Source organism: Channa argus, chromosome 2 (assembly GCF_033026475.1).
Source record: "Channa argus isolate prfri chromosome 2, Channa argus male v1.0, whole genome shotgun sequence".
NCBI classification, from domain to species: Eukaryota; Metazoa; Chordata; class Actinopteri; order Anabantiformes; family Channidae; genus Channa; species Channa argus.
Genome location: NC_090198.1, coordinates 7,887,524 through 7,910,492, shown reverse-complemented (window position 1 = coordinate 7,910,492; position 22,969 = coordinate 7,887,524). Strand labels below are relative to the sequence as shown.

Sequence of the window (22,969 nt, the reverse complement as noted above, 5' to 3'; positions counted from 1 at the left end):
AGCAGCAGCAGCAACACAACGAGACAAAACGGTGTCTGTTGGCAACTCACCCAAAAGATACCACTGTGGTGTCGACCAGATGTTGGTAGAAAATCAGCGGCGAAGGCCCATTAGGATGACTCCTGCGGTTGGGGGAGCATCCAGGTTCCGTGGCGTTCAGATTAGACAATCCCAAACGTGGCTTGACTTTGACTTCTCTGTGCTCCGCGTTTGTGGATGTGTACGTGAATGCGTGTGTGTGCGGCGGAGCTGCGCGAGGCCTCGCTGCTGGAGGAAATGGTCTCCGCTCGGTTAACGGAACACGCATGCGCAGAGGAGCACGACCACGGGGGCAACGGTCTTTGAGCACAACCGTGTGGCCAACAGGTGAGACTGTCAACTGATGGCCCACTTGTTACTGCGCGCACAGTCCATAATCCTACAGGATGGTTGCAGTTAATGTGCAGGCTATTACTGCTATTACTGTACACAAACCAAGTCGCAGCTAAATGCAGTATATTTGTAGTGTTTTTGTCACCGTCAAGGGCGGATCTATAAGTTTTTATTGAAGTTGCCAAACTGGGGCCCACGTTCAAAATAGATAACGCACTTGGAAAAAGACTTAAAAGGTTTTAAACTCAAATTTCAAGCTGCATAAAAGCATCTGAATAAACTTATGTTACAAAACATCATGTTTCTTTTCTGTTACACATACGATTCCAGAGTCCCTGGAATCTCCTGGGGGACCCTGAATCTTTGCATGGCACTTGGCTAAATTAACACATTTCATTATTTCCTGTTAAGTCCCCTTGTTTTGGGGCCTTGTGTCAAAGTTTACACCCCACATTTTCTAAATAAATATATTTATTTTATAATGATATTTAATACTGTACACAGATGTTATCACATTATTTTTTTCACCGACACCTGGTCTTTCTCAAACCAACACCAATATTAGCGTCAGGCAATCAAATACTAATACTAATACCATCCATAATTATTAAAAATCACTGAAAATTTCATTTCTTAACTTCCGCTCATACACAACCACAGTGAAATGAACGGTTATTCATATTATAAAGTTCCAAGTATCCAAGAAATGTGTCCAGAGTAAGAGATCTTCTTTTGTAAAACTATCAATTGATCAATTGAACAGGAGGTTCAGAATTTCCAAATGAAAATGTTATTCACATCATGCAAATAATTTAAGAATCAACTTTTAGTTGTGAATCAGACTTTTGGCAGTCCTATTCAGGTGTACAATCATATGCAAGCTAATACAGCAGCTGTTGTTATATACACAGGTTATAATCACTCAATCATTGAGGTCATAGTTTTGGTTATCATATTTAAAATGAATTAGGGGGCCAAAGTATTAGAACCACTCCTTAATATAAGCACTCCTAGTAAAACTCTGAAACTCGCTTTGAGCTTCATGGTAGAATTATCACCTTTCTGACACTTTCAACATAAAACTTTCAAATTATACCTTTTAAAAAGTAGCATTCATGGCAGAAATGCTGTATTAGATTTTATAGGTGTACCTAATGTTGTGACTTATCTGTATATGTTTTCTAAGTGCCAGAATGGGGCTCCACCAGGGGTTGCCTGCACAACCACCAAGGACCAGCTTGGTGCCAGGCCCGAGCCCCCATCTTTTCTGAGTGTATAAATTGCTTCATATGTCCCCAGGTGTGGTTAAATATATGTAGCATAAATGTAGTAGCGCTGAAGTATAATGAGGGTCTTATATGAACGTATAGATGTACTAAGTGGTGATGGGTCACACAATACCGACGCCTCGGCACGTGTATCAACACAAAGAGTGAAACCCCACAACGATGTGTGCAGCGTGAGAAAAATCACGTGACCGATAAAGCTGTAAGGAAGTGAAGCTCTAAATTACGTTTAACTGTAAACCCTGCTTTTGACTGAATTCGTGCTGACATGAAGATCGGCAACTTTGTTTGATGCAGTTTGTATTAGTTTTTGTTTCTTCACTATCCACTGATATTTATGGAACTATCAAGAAAAAAAAAAGAAATTTTCTCCAGGGTGGAATAATTTTGATCTTATAACATCAAGTTAGGAGAATGTTCCTGTTTCCATTTCATCTGAGTTAATTATGTTCAAATTCCTTTCTCAAGGACTTTCTTTACATGAATTAACTTTTAATTTTATTTGCTGGTAACATGTCAGCTGTCTTGCATAAACATGAGCACTTCATCAATGCAACACTACAAACTTGCTTTATTGCTTTATTGCTTTTATTAATTGTATGTACTCCCGCCTCATCTGTACCTTGTGTAAGAGTTTTTGCAAAGCAGGAGAACTGGTCTCAAAGAGACAAAATCGCCTTGCCCCAACATGCTATAAAACGTAATCTTCCTTAATAAAAATGTGTAAATCCTCTCTTTTCCCCTCATATGTGTACACAAGCGTTCCATTTTTATCATATATTTTTTATACACGAAATTAACAAAAAATTGTTTTTAACTTATACCTCCTTGCAAAAGATTTTTGTACATTCGGCATTCGACATACTTTTAGTCATAGTCATATGATGTTGGTAATATTTTGACTAATTAGAATATATACACACTACTCTTTCGTTCAGTTGGCAGCTGGTTATGTAAACAGGACCAGTCACCCACGTCAGAAAGGTCGAACCAAGTTCAGTCTCCACACGTTTTATCCACGTTCCCTGCAATGTTTGTTGTAATCCAGCATATGTCGCTATTAAGCGATACACCAACACAGTGTCAACACTGTTCATACACTCCATGAGGTGTCAAATGAATTATTATTATTATTATTATTATTATTATTATTATCTACCCATTCCTAGTATTAATCTCAGTGACTATGATCCAGCTTCAGATACTGTGCCCATTACCTACATTATGTGAAACAACATGTTTTACAGGCTACACGATTAGGAGGGGTATTTTGCACTCACACTGGATGGCTTTGTCAGCAATTACTATGAGTACTCTCCTGAAAATAGTGACAGAAATGCATGAATGAAACATTCAACTTGCTTTTTATTAGAAGGTCAATAGAAGAATTGATTGTATAAAAAAAACAAAACAAACAGCAACATCTACTGAAGATGTTACAACTTGTGCAACAATGTTTATGATACATTTTTAATTAAGGGGAGTTCTCCACATAGAGACTTATATCACTGCTTGCATAAATTAAAAAGTGTATAGCTGCCAGTCTAGAAATAAGACCATTTGTTTTTGTTCCTGAAAACCTTGATGTGCACAAGATTATGAAGGCTGACCAAAAGATAGGAAGTTTGTTGGTTACTAGGAGGTGCATCTCATATATAAAAAAAGATGTTTATTAATAAAACAATTTGCTACTCTTTATTTAGGTAGGGAGACCAGACTGTTGGGTGAATGGTCAACCTAACTCCCTGCGCAAAGAGTGATTTTTAAGTATGTTAATGCACAAATATAATTTTAAATATTGTAAATAATAACCTTGAGATTTATGCAAACAATAATAACATGAATGTGCATACAGAGACAATGACAGAGAGGAATGGCTTTAAGTTTAAGTTTAGCTGTGGGTCACTAGGTCAAGACTCTACGTGAAATATAAAAAGGAGGAAACAGGAACTGTGTCTCTGTTGCTGCCAGTGGTCAGAGGGTTAGAGGTCACAGACAGACTCACAATGGTCAGCATTTTGTAAACATATTCACATCATTACAAAGCCTTTATCAAAATACACCAAGAAGCAGGAAAGCTTTTCCCCTTAAAAAAACAAGGTGTCACACGCAACATGCAGCAACCTCTGTGAGTTTCCAGTGGGTTAGAGAGCAAACCTACAGGATGCGTACAGCTCAGTCTAGTAGAAGATTTCTACAAATATGTCAAAACTGTTGTATCAAAATATAATTTTTGTCCCTGTATGTGCTTGAATAGCTGAGCATTCTCAACAGTTGTCCACTTTTACATGTGCGCAATAAGAAATTAGTGGATAATCTGTTATGTGGGGTGCAGAGGAATGACAAATTTACACCCAAATGGTGAGTGGTAGCTGATTCCAACCTTCTGAAACACCATCTTAGGGATGCCAATGTCACAGAGATACACCCTGACATCTGTATCAGCTAAGGGAAGAGGAAGCCCTAAAGAGAGAGACCATTTTGCCTTGACAGTTTGTTGCTGATCACTGGCTGGAGGATCGATACTTAGGACCGGAGCGCGGTTCTGGTTGGCCCAGTCTGCAGCTTGCTGGTACCAGGGTTGTTCTTTTAGCAGTGGGTTCTCATGGCAGTCCAAGCAGTTAATGACAAGGTCGACTGGGCTTGAAGGCAGGTCTAAAACAGAGCATAAGAAGAAAAAATCTTTTAAAACACATTATTGTTGTATGTGATCTTGCTACCCTACCTAGGACACATTCTAAAACAATCTTTACCATTTATCTACAGGAATCTAAAGTTTCACAGACTTTCAAAGGGCCTAAAACCTGCACCTTCACTGTCACGTAATTTGTCCTTGTATTACACCACAGACCTGGTGTCATGAGATCACAACCAACTTTTCTTCCATGTAAAGTAATAATGTAAACAAAATCTTTGCAAAGCAAACAAGACAAAGTGTTCCGAGTTACGAACATGCTTCCAAAATATTCGTTTGACTAGCAATGTGTGTCAGTTGAACTGATGCTTCTCCACTAGAGGGAAACATTTATCTTTGCTGGTTTGTTCCCAAGTGCACGAATACTCATAACTTTCTACCAGACTGCCCCACACACCCACTTAGTCCTATGTTATCAGTGTTTATCAGTGTTGCTTGATGCTAAGTAGACAAGAACTTCATGAAACACTCATTTTACCTGTGACGCTGGACACCTGCCTGCTGCTGGTCTTGCTGTAGAGGTTGACCTCACTGCTGACCAACTCCTGCATCTTGACAAAGCTGGGCAGGAAAAGGATGACGTCCACTTCATGGTTGGCCAAGTGCCTACCACAGCTGATGCCCTGAGCTCCCTGAATGTGCGGTCCACACAGCAGAACCACAGTAGGCCTCTGGTGTATGTTTTTTGGGGTGAGTCTGGAGACATTCAAGAGACAAAAAAACAAAACCAAAACACTACTATAGGGGTATGTCCAAGTACATTCAAACAATCAAAACCTTAAAAGCCTTCATTGACCATGTCTTTCAATAAAGCAGCTGTAGGATGATAAAGATGGGTAAGAGAAGATATAGCAAAAATTAGACCACTGAAGTAAAATAAAAACATACAAGAATATACAAAAAAAATGCCCAATGTAAAAACAGAATTTAATAAGAATGTCTGACACAGAATAAGGGGAAATAAGTAGGGTGTGTACAATTTAGATTAAATTATAATTTAAAAAATGATATTTTTGTAAATTACTTTTGCACATTTTGAATTCTTTCTTTTTGGAAAAAAAAAGTTAAACAGGTAAAGTTTACCATCTTAAACAAATTGTGAAAATATGAAGTTTCTAGTTCATAATATCTTCTATCTGAATCTTGTAACTAGTTAGCCAGAGGGAGATCTTACTAATCGCCACCTGTTATTTATTCATATATATCTAATCTAGTATATGAGTGATTTTTATTTAAAAAGCTGCATCCTTGTCTTCAATGTGATTACAGGCACTTTCTTATAATCACAATTTTAAAACATCCTAGGAGATATTTCACATATAAGCAAGACATTCATCAGAAGACTAATTTAAAGCTGGAAGTTCTGGACAGTCTTTAAAAATGAAATGTATACCAGAGTGCCTGCTGACTGTCAATGAAACTATGGAACACCACTTCAGTGTCTGTGATCCTGGTATTACAATACAAAATTAAACTTGATCTGAGCTCATAGTTCTTCCAGTGTAAATCTGAGACACACAAGTATTACTGTGCTAAATTGATAAAAGAATCTCAGAAATCAAACCTGTTTGTTATTTGAGCTGCTGCGCTGTGGTTCTTTGATCTTAAATAAGACTTTCGTAGTAGTGCACAAAACCAAACAGGGCGGCTTCAGGGTTTTTGGATGTTCTCGACCTGTAGTGTGACCACTAAGTTAATAGCATTTAACTCATGCACACATGGTAGTAAATATGGTTACCATGGTGAATGAACAACATATGAAAACAAAAAGTTGGACAGACCAGCTCTTATGATTGTATAACCACTGAGACAGGGATGTTTGGCACACTGCAGTGAATTCTTTTTGCTATTATACAAATGACAATGGCTCTACTGCACTGTAACGTGCATCAGATGATAAGTCATGCATCCCACAAAACTGATTGACTTTGTTCTTTTACACACTTACCAGCTGTGAAAAGGCACTCTTTCAGATTAAACCTCGACACCAGCGTCCACACAGGTATTGCTTACCTATTTGGTCCACCCAGCAGAGTGAGAGCCATCTGACTGGCACAAACACCCGTCATCTCCATCCTGCGTTCAAAAGACAGGCCCCAGTGCTCAGCAGCTGCTAGAAGGCGCTTATGAAGATCATAGGGAATGCTAGGAACCACCAGGCCTGAGTCTACAGAGGAAAATTAATACATGAGATCGATGAGGTAGAGCATTAATACAATTCTATACAGAGTACAGATGCAGAGTATGACTGGTAAACACACAACAGTTTTAAATAAATACCTGCCTGAAAAATTATTTCTCCACTAGCAATTAACATTCATAACATTCCTCCATTGCTATCAAAGTCTTGCCAAGCTCAATGCCAAAACCAACTACCTGAACATTTCCTTGCTTGTTGTTAAATGTTACTCTAATGTTCCCACACTAATGAGCCCCATATTAGCACTGATTGTGTGACACCATGGCAGACATTTAGGGAAATGATGGATAGGAAATATTATCTGAGGAATTATAGTCCAAAATTAACTATAAAAGTCTGAAACATATTAGCAAATATAATTGTACTTTTACATTCTTGCATCCATGGCCTGACATGCTCCAGAAACAAACACACACAGGATATAATTTCTGAGTTAGACCTAAACAGTAATGCATAATCATCAACACTGTCATTTTGCCATTCATCTTTATCAGTGCACCCTGAGAAACAACAGCTGGAGTAGAAGCCCAGGAACTTGACCTCTAAGATAAGAAGAAATGTTGGTCTACAGATAAGCACGCTACTGGCTTGTGAAGGGGTGGCAAAACAGATCCTCATATGAGGAACCCATTCCTCAGGGAAAAGCTCTTCCTCCTCATTTTGACCTGATCATCTTCCCATCACGGAAGAGTCCCCATTTCCTCCTCTGTTTGTCATTGCTGTCTGCAGTAACAAAGGGAAGATTGGCAACCTCAACAAAACATGACAAACACGAGGCAGCTAGAGTGAAACGCCTATTCCCTGTGGGCACTGAGTTCACACGCACCCTCACATGGTTTCTGACCAACCCCTTGCTTTGAGATGGGGCTACCGCTAGACCCCCCACATTGGCTGGAGTCTTAGTCAAAATATACGGCAGGCTAGCATGAACAAAGCTGGAACAAACATGATATGCATATGAACACCTGCACCTGTCTAAACATGGGGGTGACACGCTGTGGTGAGCAGACTGAGCAATGAATTCAGTATAGTTTCTGAGGATAAATTGTTTCATGTCCCAATGGCCTTATAACCAAAGTTATTCATAAACTGAACTGAAGTTGAGAAGTCATTTAACCTTCTTTTTGGTTGCCTCTAATTTAGACAACTGTGAACATGTTGTGCAAATGCTGTGAAAAGGGCTCAATATAACAAAAACTATTTGTCCATATTCATATTAGAGACCAAATGCACATAGGTGGTAGGATAACCAAAGGTCATATACCAGGAAGGACAGAAAGGTTTCCCTATGGCAAACATCTTTGTATCACAGGTTTCAAATGTACAATACATATACTAAGATAAGACTGCTAAATCCTGTCACTGAGGATGAGGGTCTTCCCTTCCTTAATAATTCATGTCAAGGCCAGCCTCAACCCATCTCTTGCCAATAATGGAAAACTGGTTGTATGGGGAAATATAAGGAGCTATAAATAGAATGTGCACAAAAGTGATGCAGCAATGTTAGAATTGTTACATTAGAAATATAACAAAACAGTTTCTGGTAAATGGCTGCTTATTTATCTCTTTTATCCAAGGCACTTTACAATGCTGCTTGTCATTCACCCATTCTCACACAGACACACACACACACACACACACACACACACACACACAATAAAACCATGCAAGGTGCTCACACCTTGACATGTTGCCAGGACCGGGCATCAAACCACTGACACTGTGGTCTGTGAACAACTAAGTCACAGCCACCCTAACTGAGGTACAGCTCCAAAACCGTAGAAAATGCCAATGGAAAGGTCTCTAAAGATGGCAATTTTAGGATTCAACGAGACAAGGTCTGAAAGTATTCCAACCCTCATCTCTCTGACTTTCTGAATGTATTGTACCTTGGGATAAAATGTACACTGGGCATTTTAAATAACCTTTGTTACCAATGCAAACTCTGCCAGGTCAAAAGTATGTTATAAAATTCAAGTTGGTGGAACTCTAGTAGTTCTCCGCCTGTGAGGAAAATGCTAAAATCCCTTTGTTTTTGTGTCATGTCAAGTCACCTAACCCTGGCAGAAGTGTTCTCGTGTGTATTTCTTGAACTACTGTATTACATAACCACAATTCAGCCTATTATCGCTCTACAAACTGAAGTGTGTAGAAACCTTTAAAGAGCCTGTGCTAATCCCTGGCTGCCTATTGCCTGTGGCACATAAGAAGGGTAATGAAAGTCAAGCTCGGGGAACTGCACAGCTCAGGATCCCTTTGATGAATAAAGCTGCTGGGAGGCAGTTAAATCCTTAATAGCCTCCTACAGATTTCTGTTCTGGTGGCTGAGAACTTGGTAGCCTTATTGGCGTGCATAAATTCACACCGACACTGGACGCACACACACCGCTCATCTTACATCACCCTTACAACAACCTAATGAAAAAACACACATACACCCCCAATTTTTACCCTGGCATGCAACGGGGACAGTGACAGATACATTAAATCTCACACACACTCAAAATAATAAACATATAAACAGAGCGATGTTGTGTCTGACTGAAACTGTGGCTTATCTTAAGTTTGGCCTTGCTCCCCTCCCAATGTTCTTTTATTGATCCTGCATAAACTGCTGATATGTTTCAGTGGGCAACAGAGATCTGTAGTAAGCCGAACCTCACGTGAGCAATAAGCAAAGGAAAGTCAACTGCCTCTTGTCATGCAAACTGCCACCTTGAGTGCCAAGTTAAGAGGAAGTAGGAGTTGGACGAGTACATTCTAATTGCTTTTCAACCATCCCACCAGGTGCACTTCTTAATAACTCTCGCTGAGGTTGCTGCTACCAAAAGTACCTCACATAGATGCACACACGCCATGTCCTTGTTCTTGGCACTCTCACACGCACGCAGTGATTTATAGACACACACCCACTCTCGATGTGGTGTGAAAACTCCAGTCAACTAGCTAAACCGGGTAGTTGTTTGTAAGTAGCAAAATAAACTGAGGTGGAAAAGTCCTTCAAGCATGACACCTGAACCGATGGGACTGAAAGCATCACACACTGGCTGGATGTGGGCCATGTGTAACTAAGGCTTGTGCTGAGATACAAAGAGTTAGCGATGGCTTTTTTCATTCTTTTCTGCTGCACCTCAAGAGCTGCAGAGGTGGGTAAATGGGGCACCGGTTTATTAGGGCACAGAAAGAGGTAATTTGTGAGAGTCCTTTTATTCATTTTAGTAATATAAAGGCTAATTATCGGGCTTTCAACAGATCTTCAATAAATCTCTTATCAGTCGAATAATTTAAGTTATGACATTGCATTTTGTGTCGACAGCCATAGTGAGTCACATTTTTGACATTCCAAACAACCAATGATTGCTCTTGCCAGAAATTACCTTCAAAGTCCTTGTAAACTATTAAATCTTATTGACAGATGCGTAGGGTCAGAATGTCTTAGCTGTGAAGAAACCAAGAATCTTGCAAAGTCTTACTTTATTCACTTTATTTCAGACTTTTCAAGCCTTCGTTGACTCAAAAAAATAAAAAATCTATTATGGACTCTATCCTGTTTATATGTACTCAGGGCTCGTCACTCATCCAAAGTAAGTGAAGCCTCTATATGGTGAAATTTATATACAGTCTAAAGCTAAAAAACATCAATAATGCAGCAGAAAATGCGGATGGCTTGGGAGGTTAACCGTGCTGTCCAATAAGGGGCAGGGACAGCTGTTAAATCCTCGGCCTCTCTGGTCCACCTGTTAAAGTGTCTTTAGGCAAGATACTAAACCGCAAGTTGCCTCTGCTATGTTAGTTCCTCACCTAAAAATTCCTTAAGATAAAATTGTCTGCTAAATGACTAAATGTAATGTTATGTTGAAATGCATAATTTAGACATTAAAAAAAAAAGACGGAACAGTAACACACACACACACAGAGACACACACAGACACACACACACACACATTGATGGAAAGGTTCAATAAAGAATCAGACCTGTTTGGTTACTAGCTATGGTTGGCTTTGGAGCAGGAATGTATCATTCATACCATTTGAAAAAGGCTGAAGTGTGTTGCATCAATAACCCCATTAAGGTGAAGCAGGCTGAAGCATGAATGAAGTGCCAAGTGCAACAGTCAGTCAGTGCCCTGTGCAGTCACGGAGGATGTAGGGTTTTGGCATATAATGAAAGTGCTGAAGCCGCATCATAACAAAGAAGCAAAACGGTAATGTTGCTTTCAAACAGTGCAAATCAATGGCTTAGTAGATTAATGTGGCCAGATTTTTAAAAATATATAAATAAAAACTGAGCTGCATTTGTTTACCGGTAGGTGGCAAACATTTAATTGCTAAATTCATTAGAAAACCAATTCCTTTAAACATATTCTTTTAAATAACATTTGATAATGAGTGTTTGACAGTAAAATGAGTGTTTAAGTCGCTTATGTTCTTATCTTTTATTTTATGAAAATTATTTTATTTATATGAAAAACATGTTTAAATTAGCATTGGGCTCCCTGCTGCTTTACAAAAAAAAAAAAAGTACCAAACCAATTGGGATGTGGACCACACAATCTCTATCCTAGTGTCCCTGAGTCAGATGACTAAAAGTACTTTGCATTAACACACATTTTAAAGTTAGCATCCTACTTCCTCCAAAGTGATAAACAATAAATACATTTATAAAGTAAACCAAGAAAACTAGTTGACAGTCTTCTTGGTTGCAGTGTGAGTTGTGGCCTGTCCTGTTTGCAATGAGGAGGCTTTACTGCACAGCTGGAGTCAATCACATTAAAGGAAAGCAAGACAATAGCAGACTCAAAGTTACACTGAGTCCGACCTTTACAATAAACAATGGTCTATAGAAACAGGCCTGTCATAGTTCCATGCCTGCATGTTATGGCAACCCTAACATACAGCTGGGCACTTTGTTTTTCTTTCTCTGTTCTCTTATTGTTGATTTATCTGTTTACTGGCAGAGATTCCAGGTCAAGAGCACTGTGATTTGTTCCTGCTTCAGAGGTGTTGTTTATGTAAGGCTGTACAGCGGCATGATAATTACAGACTACAGAGGATGGAGATTATGATGACAGCCCTGGGAAGCAGATCTGCCTGCACGGTAAGAAAAGGAGGCTCTGTGTGGCAGCTGCCTGCTGACTGGGAGACAAATGCTCCTGCTGAGCTGCGGCGCACCACCACAGTCAATCTAGATGTAAATCCAAGAAACTCTATTACAACTACAACCTCCTTTAAATCTACTGTACAGAGACAAGGCATAGAAAAGCAGAAGGTGTTATACTCCCATCATCTTTGCATTGATTCACTATTATGACTGCTATTCAGGATAGTAGAAATACCATACATAGAACATAACCTCTTGGTCTCCAAGGTGACCTTTTCTACACGTGTCTTTTACTTATGTCGTGTGTATGTTAACAAGTTATGTAACACTCCCAGATCAGGAAAATTGGAAAATGACAGGTTTCTGGGCAAATTGCGTTTGTGTTTGCACTTTTTTTTTTTACCGGGGGGCATGTTACACTGTAGCTAGGGGTGTTTAATGTCAGTCAGCCTTTCTTTCTGGCCAGTGAGAGAAATGTCACTTGTCCATTGTGATCCCCTCTTTAAATGCATGCTCTAGTTTTTATTGTGTTCAATTGAAAGACATACTGCAGCACATTCTAGTTAGTGTGCAGAGCCTCTATGGTGCCCAGTATCAAGTGTAAGCTAAAAGTTAAGCTCTTGGCAAGTACTACAACTGTGCTTCCCAACTTTGCTTCAAAACACTTATTAGATAAGCAGATAGTACTCTTGTTTAAAGTGTCAACACAGTGGGACATACATGTATATAATATATACAAACCTAAAAGTATAAATGTTGTTCTTACACAACTTCAATGGTAATGTGACTAATTGAGAATGGTCAGCTTTAACAGAGTGCTTTTCAGGGTTCTTCCTACTATAGCACATCTTATGTGCAGTGCCTACGAGCACCTTCAGTTCAAATTACATTAAAAAGCATTTAGGCAACATATCAGAATGAATGGTAAAAACAATGACGGAACATTTATATACTGATCTCAAATGGAAAGGACAGCTGGCAACAGGAAGGTCTGCATACAGTAAATGTTTGTGTCATTGGTTGTTTTTACAGATGCTAATCACCAAAGTTAATCAAACTAAATATTTCTCTGTACTGTCAACTTGGGATGGTAGTTAGGCAACAGGCCCAACACAACAAAGGGAAACAGTGAGAGAAACCAAAAAGTTTGACATTTACACATGAGGACCATCACACATATGAGAAGCTTAAAAAGAGACCCCAGCAGCAACTACAAGAAAAAAGTTAGACTGTTCAAAACTGCTGGAAAGATATGTAGATGACACCTGGTTGAAGCTCAAGATCCAGGAGGTACAGGCTTTCACAGTCCACATCAACCACACGTTTACCAGGGAGGACTACAATGACAACAGACCTTCTACACAAGAATACCTACGGAGTACCTGCACCTGAAGGACAAAGGACACTCATTTGAGGATGACACTGTCCACAATTTGGACAGAGAAGGCAGATGGTATGAGAGAGAGGTATGTGAAGCCATTTATGGAGAATCCTTCTCTCAACAGAGGAGGAGGCCTCATGCACAACCTGTCTCCCATTTTCCATGCTGACATTTCATCTATCCCCAAGAAGGTGAAGACCACTTCACACATCCACCAAAAAGGTCACATCTAACAACCCCCATCTTAAGGGAGTTAGGGTCATAATTTACTGCATTTATTTGCACAGAGGGGGAGAGAAAGGAAAGACAGAGGCAGCTGAACAGTCCGGACCTTAAGATGACTTTGTTTTAAAAATGAGGTGACATTCCCCCGTTGGCGAACTCTACTTTGATTCATTCTTTCAGCTACATGCAGCTTACTGTCTGCAGCCTTTGGTTACGCACATGTTGAGTTGGAGAAAGACGATTAGAAATGTGGTTAAGCGTATACATGGAAGATTAATCGGTATTCTTCGACTAAAATTTACCTGAGGAAACTAGGTTTCCCTAATCGCCTACCCCGATTTTGGAAAAACAGCTATCCCATGTACATGACCATTGAACCTAGCCAGCCTTTTCTCAGAACAGAGAAGCTGCTTGGATGAGTAACAAAACGTTTCTAACCAAGAAGAAAGAAGCCCACAATTCCGTCTTTGGATAACTGAGAATCTTCACTGATAGATGGTAATTGGGATTCATATTTCCTCTTTTCTTGGGTGGATATATCATTTGCCCTGGTGCACTGGTTTTACGATACAAGTAACAGAAATAGCATCAGCTTCTGACAAACAAGGCAGTTTTGCTGACAGCCAGTCTAAAAACGAAAGTGACTGAACTAATGTTCTAGTAAATTAATAGTTCCAGTGGTGCTAACATAAAAGGCCACATACATAAACTATGGTCTAACACCAACATGTGTGAGTATAGATGTTATTCTCACCAGTACAGTACTCTTTGCCCCCAAGCTGGGGCACTCTTATCTGTCGGTATACAACTGGCTTAACCTCCAGAATATTCTCATCATGGCGATATGACAGCGACTTTTGTTCAGCCTTTGTACTGTGATGCTGTGTCCTGCTGCCGTGGCTACTGGTCCCATCAATCTGGGAGAAGACAGCGGCTTTGTCAAACAGAGCCAAATTTCCCTCAAAGTCGAAGTCAGTATCCAGATTCTCATCAGTCTTGTTTCCAAAGCACTCATCATCCTTTGACCTCATCGCACCACCAGGACCTCCATTCCTCAGAGTATTCTTCTTTGGCACAGCTTGTACAGCCCCTTTGCTGTTAGATGAACCTGCGGGGATTGAAAAACACAAAGGCACTAATCAAAATGACATTACAAATACACAAATATTGCATCTCATCTTTTGAAAACATTTTGGCGAGTCAATAATAATATTAATAATAATAATACTTACTATAATAACTTACTATAATGCTATTTGCATAATATGATGCTTCCTTTAGGCACCCCTAAGTGGAGCTAGGTGTAAAAACTGATTATGGAAGACAATAATCAGTACATACAATACAATATAGTTGTTATTTTTAGAAAATATAAGAATGTGAGAAGCTACAATTGCTAATACACACTCATCACTATTAAATAATCAAAAATGCCGTTGGACCTTTGTGAAACCACATTTTCAATGCTAAAAGGTGAATGAATCAATGATGAATGAAACAAACACCAGAGTTCAAAAGAGTGACAGTCTATGGATTATTACATTCTACTATATGTATAGTGCTTTTACTTTTGCACTTTATGCAAATTGGAGATAATATGCTTAGTACTTTTACTTGAGTACGAGATTTAAAGTGGCACTTTAGTGGAGAACTGTTGTAGCCCGATACTTGCTCTTTTACTTGAGTAGTGAGTTTGTGTACTTCTACCAGCTCTGCACACAGCGTATGACATTTTGCTTCGCATGGGGTTGTGTAGCTCCGACTGCTCAGAGTCGCTATGCTGACCCTTGTCCTTCATGACCATTAAGACCACCCGTGGTTATGTTGTAGATATACTATACACGATAAACAGCTGGACAAAAACACAATAAATACGACTTTTATTTTAACTAAATATTTCATCATGACATATCAAAAACAGTAGAAAAATGTAAGCACTGATTGAATAACGAGTCCAGAGGACTACATTTCTTGAACTGATCTTACAAATTTGAGACTCTGCTCTGGATAACAACAGGCCTGTATTGTCTAGGCTTCAATTTTGAACCCAAAATAGACAGATTATTCAGAAATCATGCCACCTCTCGTCTAAACTCCCATCCTAATCACCGCTGAAAGAAGCTATGAGCTGTCATAATACGTTGTCGTGTTGTACACAGTGTGATCCATACACAATAAGTGCCTGCACTCGGCAGTTTAGGATTCTGAGTAGATGTAACATCTTTTAATCTTGTGTGACTCCGACTGGCAACTCCTGCTATCCTCTCACGGTAAGTTACTGTAAACCCACCAAGGACAAAACACCATCAACACCCCAAACATACAAAGACTGACTGAGTGGTGCTTAATGAAGTTTACATACATGTAAGCACCAACAAAAAAACAAAATGAACCAAGAACAAATAGAAAAAAAAAAAGAAAAACTGGAAAAACCTGGCCTTCAACACCAACCATCCTGAGCTCTCACGCTAACCAAGGCAGAGAGGCACAGTCGCACGCTACTGTCAATGTGACAGCTAAGGTACTTTGGACTCTCTCACGCAAGACAGTGGGAGGCTCAGTCATAGTACACTGGCGCTGATACAAAGCCACTAACCAACTATGAGCTAATCTGAGACCTGCCTCAATATCACAATACGGCCTTACACCCACCACTCAATGACACACACAAGGGATTTTCTTCTTTTTTTAGCAGCTTCATGCGGACGTGAGTTGAGGTGCAGAGTTTACACGCAATCAGTGTTTCCAGTACTGCACTGACTAAATATTAAGCAATATTAATGGACTTAATATCCCGCTAACATGGACAGGTAAACTCCTTTTCAAATTTAGATGAAATCTTGTTGGGTGGAAAGAAGATGGGTTGGTGTGATCACCTGTGTGAACAAGGATAAGAGATAGTGTTCTTATTACCACAAGCCAACAATGTCATTGTTTACAAGGAAGTGTTTTGTCATGCTATGAATCAAAAATCTGAATGAGCTGGGCAGAGCTCCAAGTCAAACAGGCTAATGAATAACAAGTAGCAAGAGACTCATTGAACTTCGGTGACTTCGTCTTACCACCAGAACTTAGCACAACTATATAGGCCCAATATACTGTATGTCACAGTGATACACAGGTTATGGTACAATTACACTGCGATCACACTAACATTCTCGATGTGAATGCATAGAGTGGTATGAAAGCATCTAATGGAATTCGACTCCTTCACAAAAGCAAAATTGCCATCCTAAATTGCCATCCTATTCTCCCAGAAAGATCTGTCAGATATTTAGAAACCATTTCTGGAATTTGTGATCACGTATAAGCAACAGCCCACCCTGCTTTCCCTTCTTTGTGGCTGGGGGCTTGCTGCGAGCACGGCATTGCGTGTGAAAGGACCAGCCCTGCCCAAGCCACTCAGCACTTTGGCCCCATGCAATTTGGGCATTAGCTCCCTGGCCACCAGCCTGAGAGCTGGAGATTAAAATAAAAACTCAAAAGGTAAACATTGCCTCCACAATTGATATCGCTTTGGCCTTCCGAGCACACTGGGACAACATGGTTTCCTGTTGGTGGGGGGGGGCAGTTTCCTGTGCTGAGCACGAGCAAAGGAGGGAGAGGAGATGGGGAGAGAGAGAACACAGAATGGTATAGAGGCACGAAAGTTAGTCTTTGCATAACCTTCTCTTTAGGAGCAGGCGCAGAGAGGGAGGGGGGATGTTTATTGATCTAAGTCACACACATATTGTAAAGAGGAACTTTGGTACAAGCCTTTAGCACGCTATGGGAATCTCAGAGGGGAGTCATAGCCAGACGGTGTTTGATCCCATGCTCAAGCTTTTTAGTAGGAATCAGTGAAGAAGGAAGATAGACTGGTCAATAAGTGTTTGCGACAGAAAATTAAACTTATAGAATCCAATAAAAATACATTCCCTCTATTTCAAAACTGATTCTCTCGTATAAAAGATTGCGTACACTTCATCTTCCATGCAAAGAAAAATCACAGAGGCAGAGGTCAATTTTACAACTAGGCTAAAGATTTTTATACAGTGCCCATTAGCCAATTCTACTGATCTTTGACCTTTCTATTGTTTGGTGATCCTGAGTGTGAAAGTGAACTGATTTTAACTGATTCCGGCAGAGGCCACAGAGCTATCCAAACAGACTTCCTGCTGACTGGATGTTGACTAGAGGAAATGCTCTTTTCAACCCTCATCTAATCAGGAAGGTTGAGCAACAATTTCTTATTTTTACGGCTATATATGCAACTTGGGACAGAAGAATGCACATGTATTGGCATGTGTCACAGCTACCTCAGTGGCTGAACGCCAGCGACATGCAATAGTTCATCAATGTGTCGGTTTTATAATAAAGTTTTTCAATAATCTTGCAAGTGTTGTTGAAAGATTGAGGTTTTATTTGACCATATATTTGATGAGATTCATTTCAAACAACAAATGATCCTAAATCAATTGGTGATGTCACACTGAAATTGTTTTTTTAAATAGATGTCAGCAAACTACAGGAACAACGTGCACATTCAGCCAAATTACTAATTAATGCAGGCATTTAGCTACAAAGACTGACAGTAAAATTTTACTTTGAAATAAGTAAGTAGCAGTTGCAAAGGGAGCAACAGATGAGTCACGCATTCTGAAAGACTCTTGACATCTGCTTATCAACACTACAAACCATGCACTCACAAATTACAAGAGTATCTGAGTTGAATCAACCCCTCTACAACACACTCTAATATAAACAACAATATAAGCTTCACAATGACAAAATGTTTTGGCTGGGGCAAGTGTGTTGAATATGTTATGTTGTTAGGAGTTCCTGTTACTTTGTCTCTCTTTTTGATAGACTAAGCAAGCAGAGTGTAACATGAAGTTCAAGAACAATAAACAAAACCTCACTCAAGATTATTTTTTCTACTAAATTCTTATGGCTAATTACTTGTATTTGCCCAAGCGGGACACTGTCCGATGGACATTCAGGCATGGTCTTCAAGCTCTGCCACAACATTATGTTGTGGAGAACATCCACAACATTCATACTAACAGTCACTGTTACACTGCATGTATGAAAACGATATTTGTTATATCAGTTATATATCCCATGACTGAACAGTCATATTGAAATATAATTATTTTATGATTTATTTTATGGGGAGGCTTTGTCACGTCAAAGCATAAGTCTGGTGCGATTCAATGCATCCCACTAAACCACAAAAACCAAAATTACATTTTTGAGTATTCAAACTTGGATATATATGTTATTCCTCTGAGTCATAAACCTACAGCTGTGTCTACTAATAATTAGCCACACTGTTGCAATCAGTGACATGTAATGTTCATAAATATTTTGATTTTTTTTTTTTTTAAGAGCCAAGAAAGCATCTCTCCTGCTGTTAAATATGTCCCCACAAATGCACAATTTAGACCTCTATAAATTTATACGTGCTAAACCATTCAATGTCCAGAAAATGACGATGTCTTTTTTTTTTTTTAAATCATGAAAATAAACATTTGCGTCTCATTTCAGGACTTACATTAACTTATTCATTATGAATTAATAGGCTTGGGGGCTGAGAGACACTGGCTTTTCATGGTATTTCCTGTACTTAATGATTAAAGTAGCAGGGTCATTATCTGATTGACCATTATTGTATTGTGATTTGTTACAGTTGCAAAAATAGTGATGTCGTGACTTTGTGTTTTTCATTTTCCATTGTGTTTCCACTATTCAGTGGCTACAGAAAAGAGGTTGAGTAATATATGACACTGTTGTGTGACATATTTCCTCTAGTGGATGAACAATATCTATTTTCTGCTCTTCAACAGTAGAGTACTGTAGGGCCATTGCTGTGGTGAATTCCTGTCATCAAGCCCAGTGCATGACTCCTAAAATGAACTCCGCAACAATAGTTTGTTCTGTTACACGAGAACTAGGAAATGCAGCTTCACAATGATTTTGCATAAGCCTCAAATACACTAGTCTTTCCTAACCTAAGAAAATGTGTCCTGATATTTGTAACACTGTGGTGTAATTATGGTGTAAATCTAGTATTCAGCTGCACAACCACACTCTCATTAGACGGAGTTAATTTGTTGATCAGCATGAGAGTGTTCAGTACAAAACCTAACTCTTGTATCTACTGTTTTTAGAAAACTTAACTCATTCTTTTAGACACTTAATGGGAATAAATGTACCAGTGGTTCAAATTCAATTTTTTTTAATGAACTTTGCGTATATCTTGCTTATATGCCTTACTTCTTCAAGTATTACTTTGTCATTACAAATGCAAAAAGGGATAATACACAAAAGATCTCACACAATTTGATAATTCTTGGTTTAAATAAAGGGTCTTAAATTAGTTGGATTTTCACCCTTACATTCTCAGCTTCTTTAATGCAGTAAAATTGTGAGGCGACTATCCATCAACTTACCTTTGCGTAGTATAGTCACTGGACCAGTGTAGGGATTAGAGCTGCTACTTGTTAGTTGAGGTTGAGCGTTCCTGTTTTTCTGGCAATGACGACCTGCTGATGTGGAGCTGGGTTCTGTTGCGGCTCCCTGACCTGGGTTGACTGTATTCTGGATATCTAGGAACTTTAAGTCCTTGATATCCATAGCACTAGAAGACAAACACAATACTTAGAGAACAAACTGCATTTTAATGATGTAGTGGAACAGTTACTTCTACTTATATGGTCCACACACTATTTTTCTTATTTTGAAACAACAGCTCTTTTGGAGCGGAAGAAAAAGTGTTAGGTTTAATTTGTGTTGATCTTCTAGTAAAACAACTTGACTTGTCTGTGATAACATTTCTGCTTAATGTTCGTCACTGAGTCAATAAAGAATATCTTCCTTTAATTGTCTAGGGTACATTCACAGCACACATCTCCACCATGACCGCACAATCCTAACTCTAACAACACAAATTAGCTACACATTTTACTGTATCTAGCATCTGAGCTAATCAAAAACATACATAATACATGTTACATACAAAGATCTTCTTTTCCTTTCGGCTGTTCCCTACAGGGGTCGCCACAGCGAATCATCTGCCTTCATCTAACCCTATCCTTTGCATCCTCTTCTCTCACAACAACTAACTTCATGTCCCCTCTAGGCACCCTGTCATACGCTTTCTCTAAAGCTACAAAGACACAATGCAACTCCCTCTGACCTTCTCTGTACTTCTCCATCAGCATCCTCAAATAAAATACTGCATCTGTTGGACTCTTTCTAGGCATGAAACCATATTGCTGCTCACAAATTCTCACCTCTGCCCTTAGCCTAGCTTCCACTACTCTTTCCCACAACTTCATTATGTGGCCCATCAGCTTTATCCCTCCGTAGTTGCCACAGCTCTGCACATCTCCTTTGTCTTTAAAAATAGGCACCAGTAAAACTTCTCCATTCCTCAGGCATCCTCTAACTTACACAAGGAAACACTGGCTTATGCCCCCTTGTTATTGCATTCATAGAAGTTAATGATGTAAATTTTAAACATATATATTTTTAATATGAAGAGGTGTGGGCAGTCATCACAAAGTTATACTGTATGTTCAAAATGCTTTTCTTGAAGGTTTCTGGATGCATACATGGATACAACTCCCTAACATGTCACGGAGATCAGAAAAAAAAAAATCTTAGACAGATGTACTTAATCTAAAGCAACATACAAACATTAGGGCTTTATTGTGGAAATTGGCAGAGGAAAGGAAAATACAAACATCTGACTACATGTTGGGCCCTAAACAATTGGAGCCACTTAATGTTTGGTAGCATCTTAACCCCTTTCTTACCTGAATGTGACCTCAGGAACAGGACACTTGATCCCATTGTGATAGGGCTGTCTCAGAGAAATGGTCTGACTGGTGTGATCAACAGATGACACCTCTCCTTGATAAACTCCCAACAGCAACCCACAGTCTATAGACACAACACTACCCAGCCAGTCCGTAGCCATTCTGCTCATCATGATCCTGTTGTTTAAAAATACAAATAAGAGGAAAGATTTTCCACATTCAGAATAGCAGATGTAATAATTACTTAAGGTATATTTGCCCCAGAGTCATGGCTAACATGTTTTACATGAGGGGAAATACAGTCTACACATTTAAAATGTCTACATTTTAAAGGATTGTTTTAGGAGTATTTAAACACAGTTTATTTAAATGTCATTCTTAAGAATAATTTCATCCGTACAAAGGAGAAATACATTGGCTTGAGAAGCTATTCACAGCCCTTCACTCGTTTGCTTTATAAGTGTTATTTTAAACTAATACAAGCGATTTTTGTCCATCACTCTACAGTCAATCACAGTTAGTAACTAAGTGAATATACCTTTTCTAATTATAAACAGGGATCAGGTGCGTTCTGTTGGCTTTATTTACCCTTAGGTGTCAGAAACTTGATTGGAGTCCACCTGCGGCAAACCGAAGTGACTGATTTAGTTAAAGTACACACCTGTCTACACCAATCAGCCACTATATTTAGTTTTTATGAAAGGTGATAATTCTACAATGACCTTAGTTATTAAGGTCATAGTGGGAGGATGAGTTATACTAGATTGTGGAGTAGAGTGGAGTAAAGTGGTAAATGGCTGCTTATATAGTCAAAGCGCTTTACAGTGTTTTCTCACACACCGATGGCTGTGGCTGCCATGCAAGGTGCTCACCTGACCCACCAGGAGCAACTTGGGGTTCAGTGCCTTCGAACCACTAACCAACTGAGCTAGAGCCAGAGTGGAGTAGCCGGGCCAAAGTACGCTCACTGTCACTGTGATTCATTCCGTGTAGATTACTGAGCATAATAGCACTTTCTCCCATTCACATTTAAATCTATAGCACAATAGAATGTACAAAAATGAAGGAGTCTACATAATTTCCATAACCACTGTAGGAGCCGTAAAGCAAGTTAAGTTGGAATATATTCAGGATACGTATGTGAAAACTTTGTGTTACACGTACCGACAATCCGCTATCACTAACTTAAATTAGCTTAAATTGTTTTCGCATGCTACCCTATATAAATAAACGTGGAAGCTGAGCATTTTCGGAAAAGGAGCCTTAAACATGATGTAATCCCAAGAGAGCAGAGTTGATGAAGTATAAGTAATGTAATTGGGTAATGACTAAACTCCTGGTTCCTCTTCGCTAACGATACATGTCGACTGAACGCCAAGTAACCCCCAAGCTATTAGTCCTGGGTCAAGTGAGCGCCTCACACGGCAGCAGCCGCCGTTATCGGTTTGTGTTTATGGGTGAATGTAAGTAGCTTTGGCTAAAATGGTTATACAGGAGATCATTTAGGTAAAATTTCCTAATTTAGCTAACGTTAAGTTAAAACCCCTGTGTTGGCTGGCTAGCTACGCAGCTAACGTTAGTCTGGCTTCTTCCCCGTTTTACACAAACTGTTGTACAGCCATGTCCAATATTTATCATTTTTCAGTATATATTTCGTCGATAACGCATTTAAATAGCTTACCTTGTCGATACATCGGTATGAAGGTGTCAAAAACATCTAACGCTAAATTCCCTGCTTTTTTGGGCCGTTTTCCGGATTGGTGCGTGACATCACTTCCGTCACCTCTCACGTGGCTTTGTTGTGATTTTTTTTCCCCTCTCTGAAGTTTACTTCAGTTCATGTGCCAGCTCAGAATTAGGATACATTCTGCCCTAGATTCTTTCACTCCAAGTAAACACGACGA

General features: G+C 39.3%; 2 protein-coding genes across 5 annotated transcripts in view; both read right to left on the bottom strand.

The window, feature by feature from the left end:
* The window catches only part of LOC137111561 (tyrosine-protein kinase CSK), a 41,885-nt gene extending 41,607 nt beyond the window's left edge, over positions 1-278 (bottom strand). The window contains exon 1 of one of the 2 annotated variants that reach the window (XM_067495102.1): positions 51-278. The gene's annotated coding sequence lies outside the window, so the exon portion shown is untranslated. The remainder of the gene's footprint in view (positions 1-50) is intronic. The other variant, XM_067495104.1, reaches the window with a different exon arrangement.
* Positions 279-2,129: 1,851 nt separating this feature from the next.
* On the bottom strand, positions 2,130-22,874 carry LOC137111525 (enhancer of mRNA-decapping protein 3-like). 3 transcript variants are annotated; one of them, XM_067495101.1, is made up of 8 exons: positions 22,747-22,828; positions 21,654-21,685; positions 21,063-21,242; positions 19,695-19,882; positions 14,015-14,368; positions 6,367-6,520; positions 4,832-5,049; positions 2,130-4,313 (listed from the first exon to the last, which is right to left on the bottom strand). In XM_067495101.1, exons 3-8 carry the CDS (start codon positions 21,236-21,238, stop codon positions 3,979-3,981), a joined length of 1,425 nt encoding a protein of 474 aa, XP_067351202.1. In that variant the 5' UTR covers positions 21,239-21,242; positions 21,654-21,685; positions 22,747-22,828; the 3' UTR covers positions 2,130-3,978. The 3 variants fall into 3 exon arrangements, with proteins under 3 accessions (XP_067351202.1, XP_067351201.1, XP_067351200.1); XM_067495100.1 differs by having other exon boundaries at positions 21,604-21,685; positions 22,747-22,808; XM_067495099.1 differs by lacking the exon at positions 21,654-21,685 and having other exon boundaries at positions 22,747-22,874.
* Between the last annotated feature and the right edge of the window lie 95 nt (positions 22,875-22,969).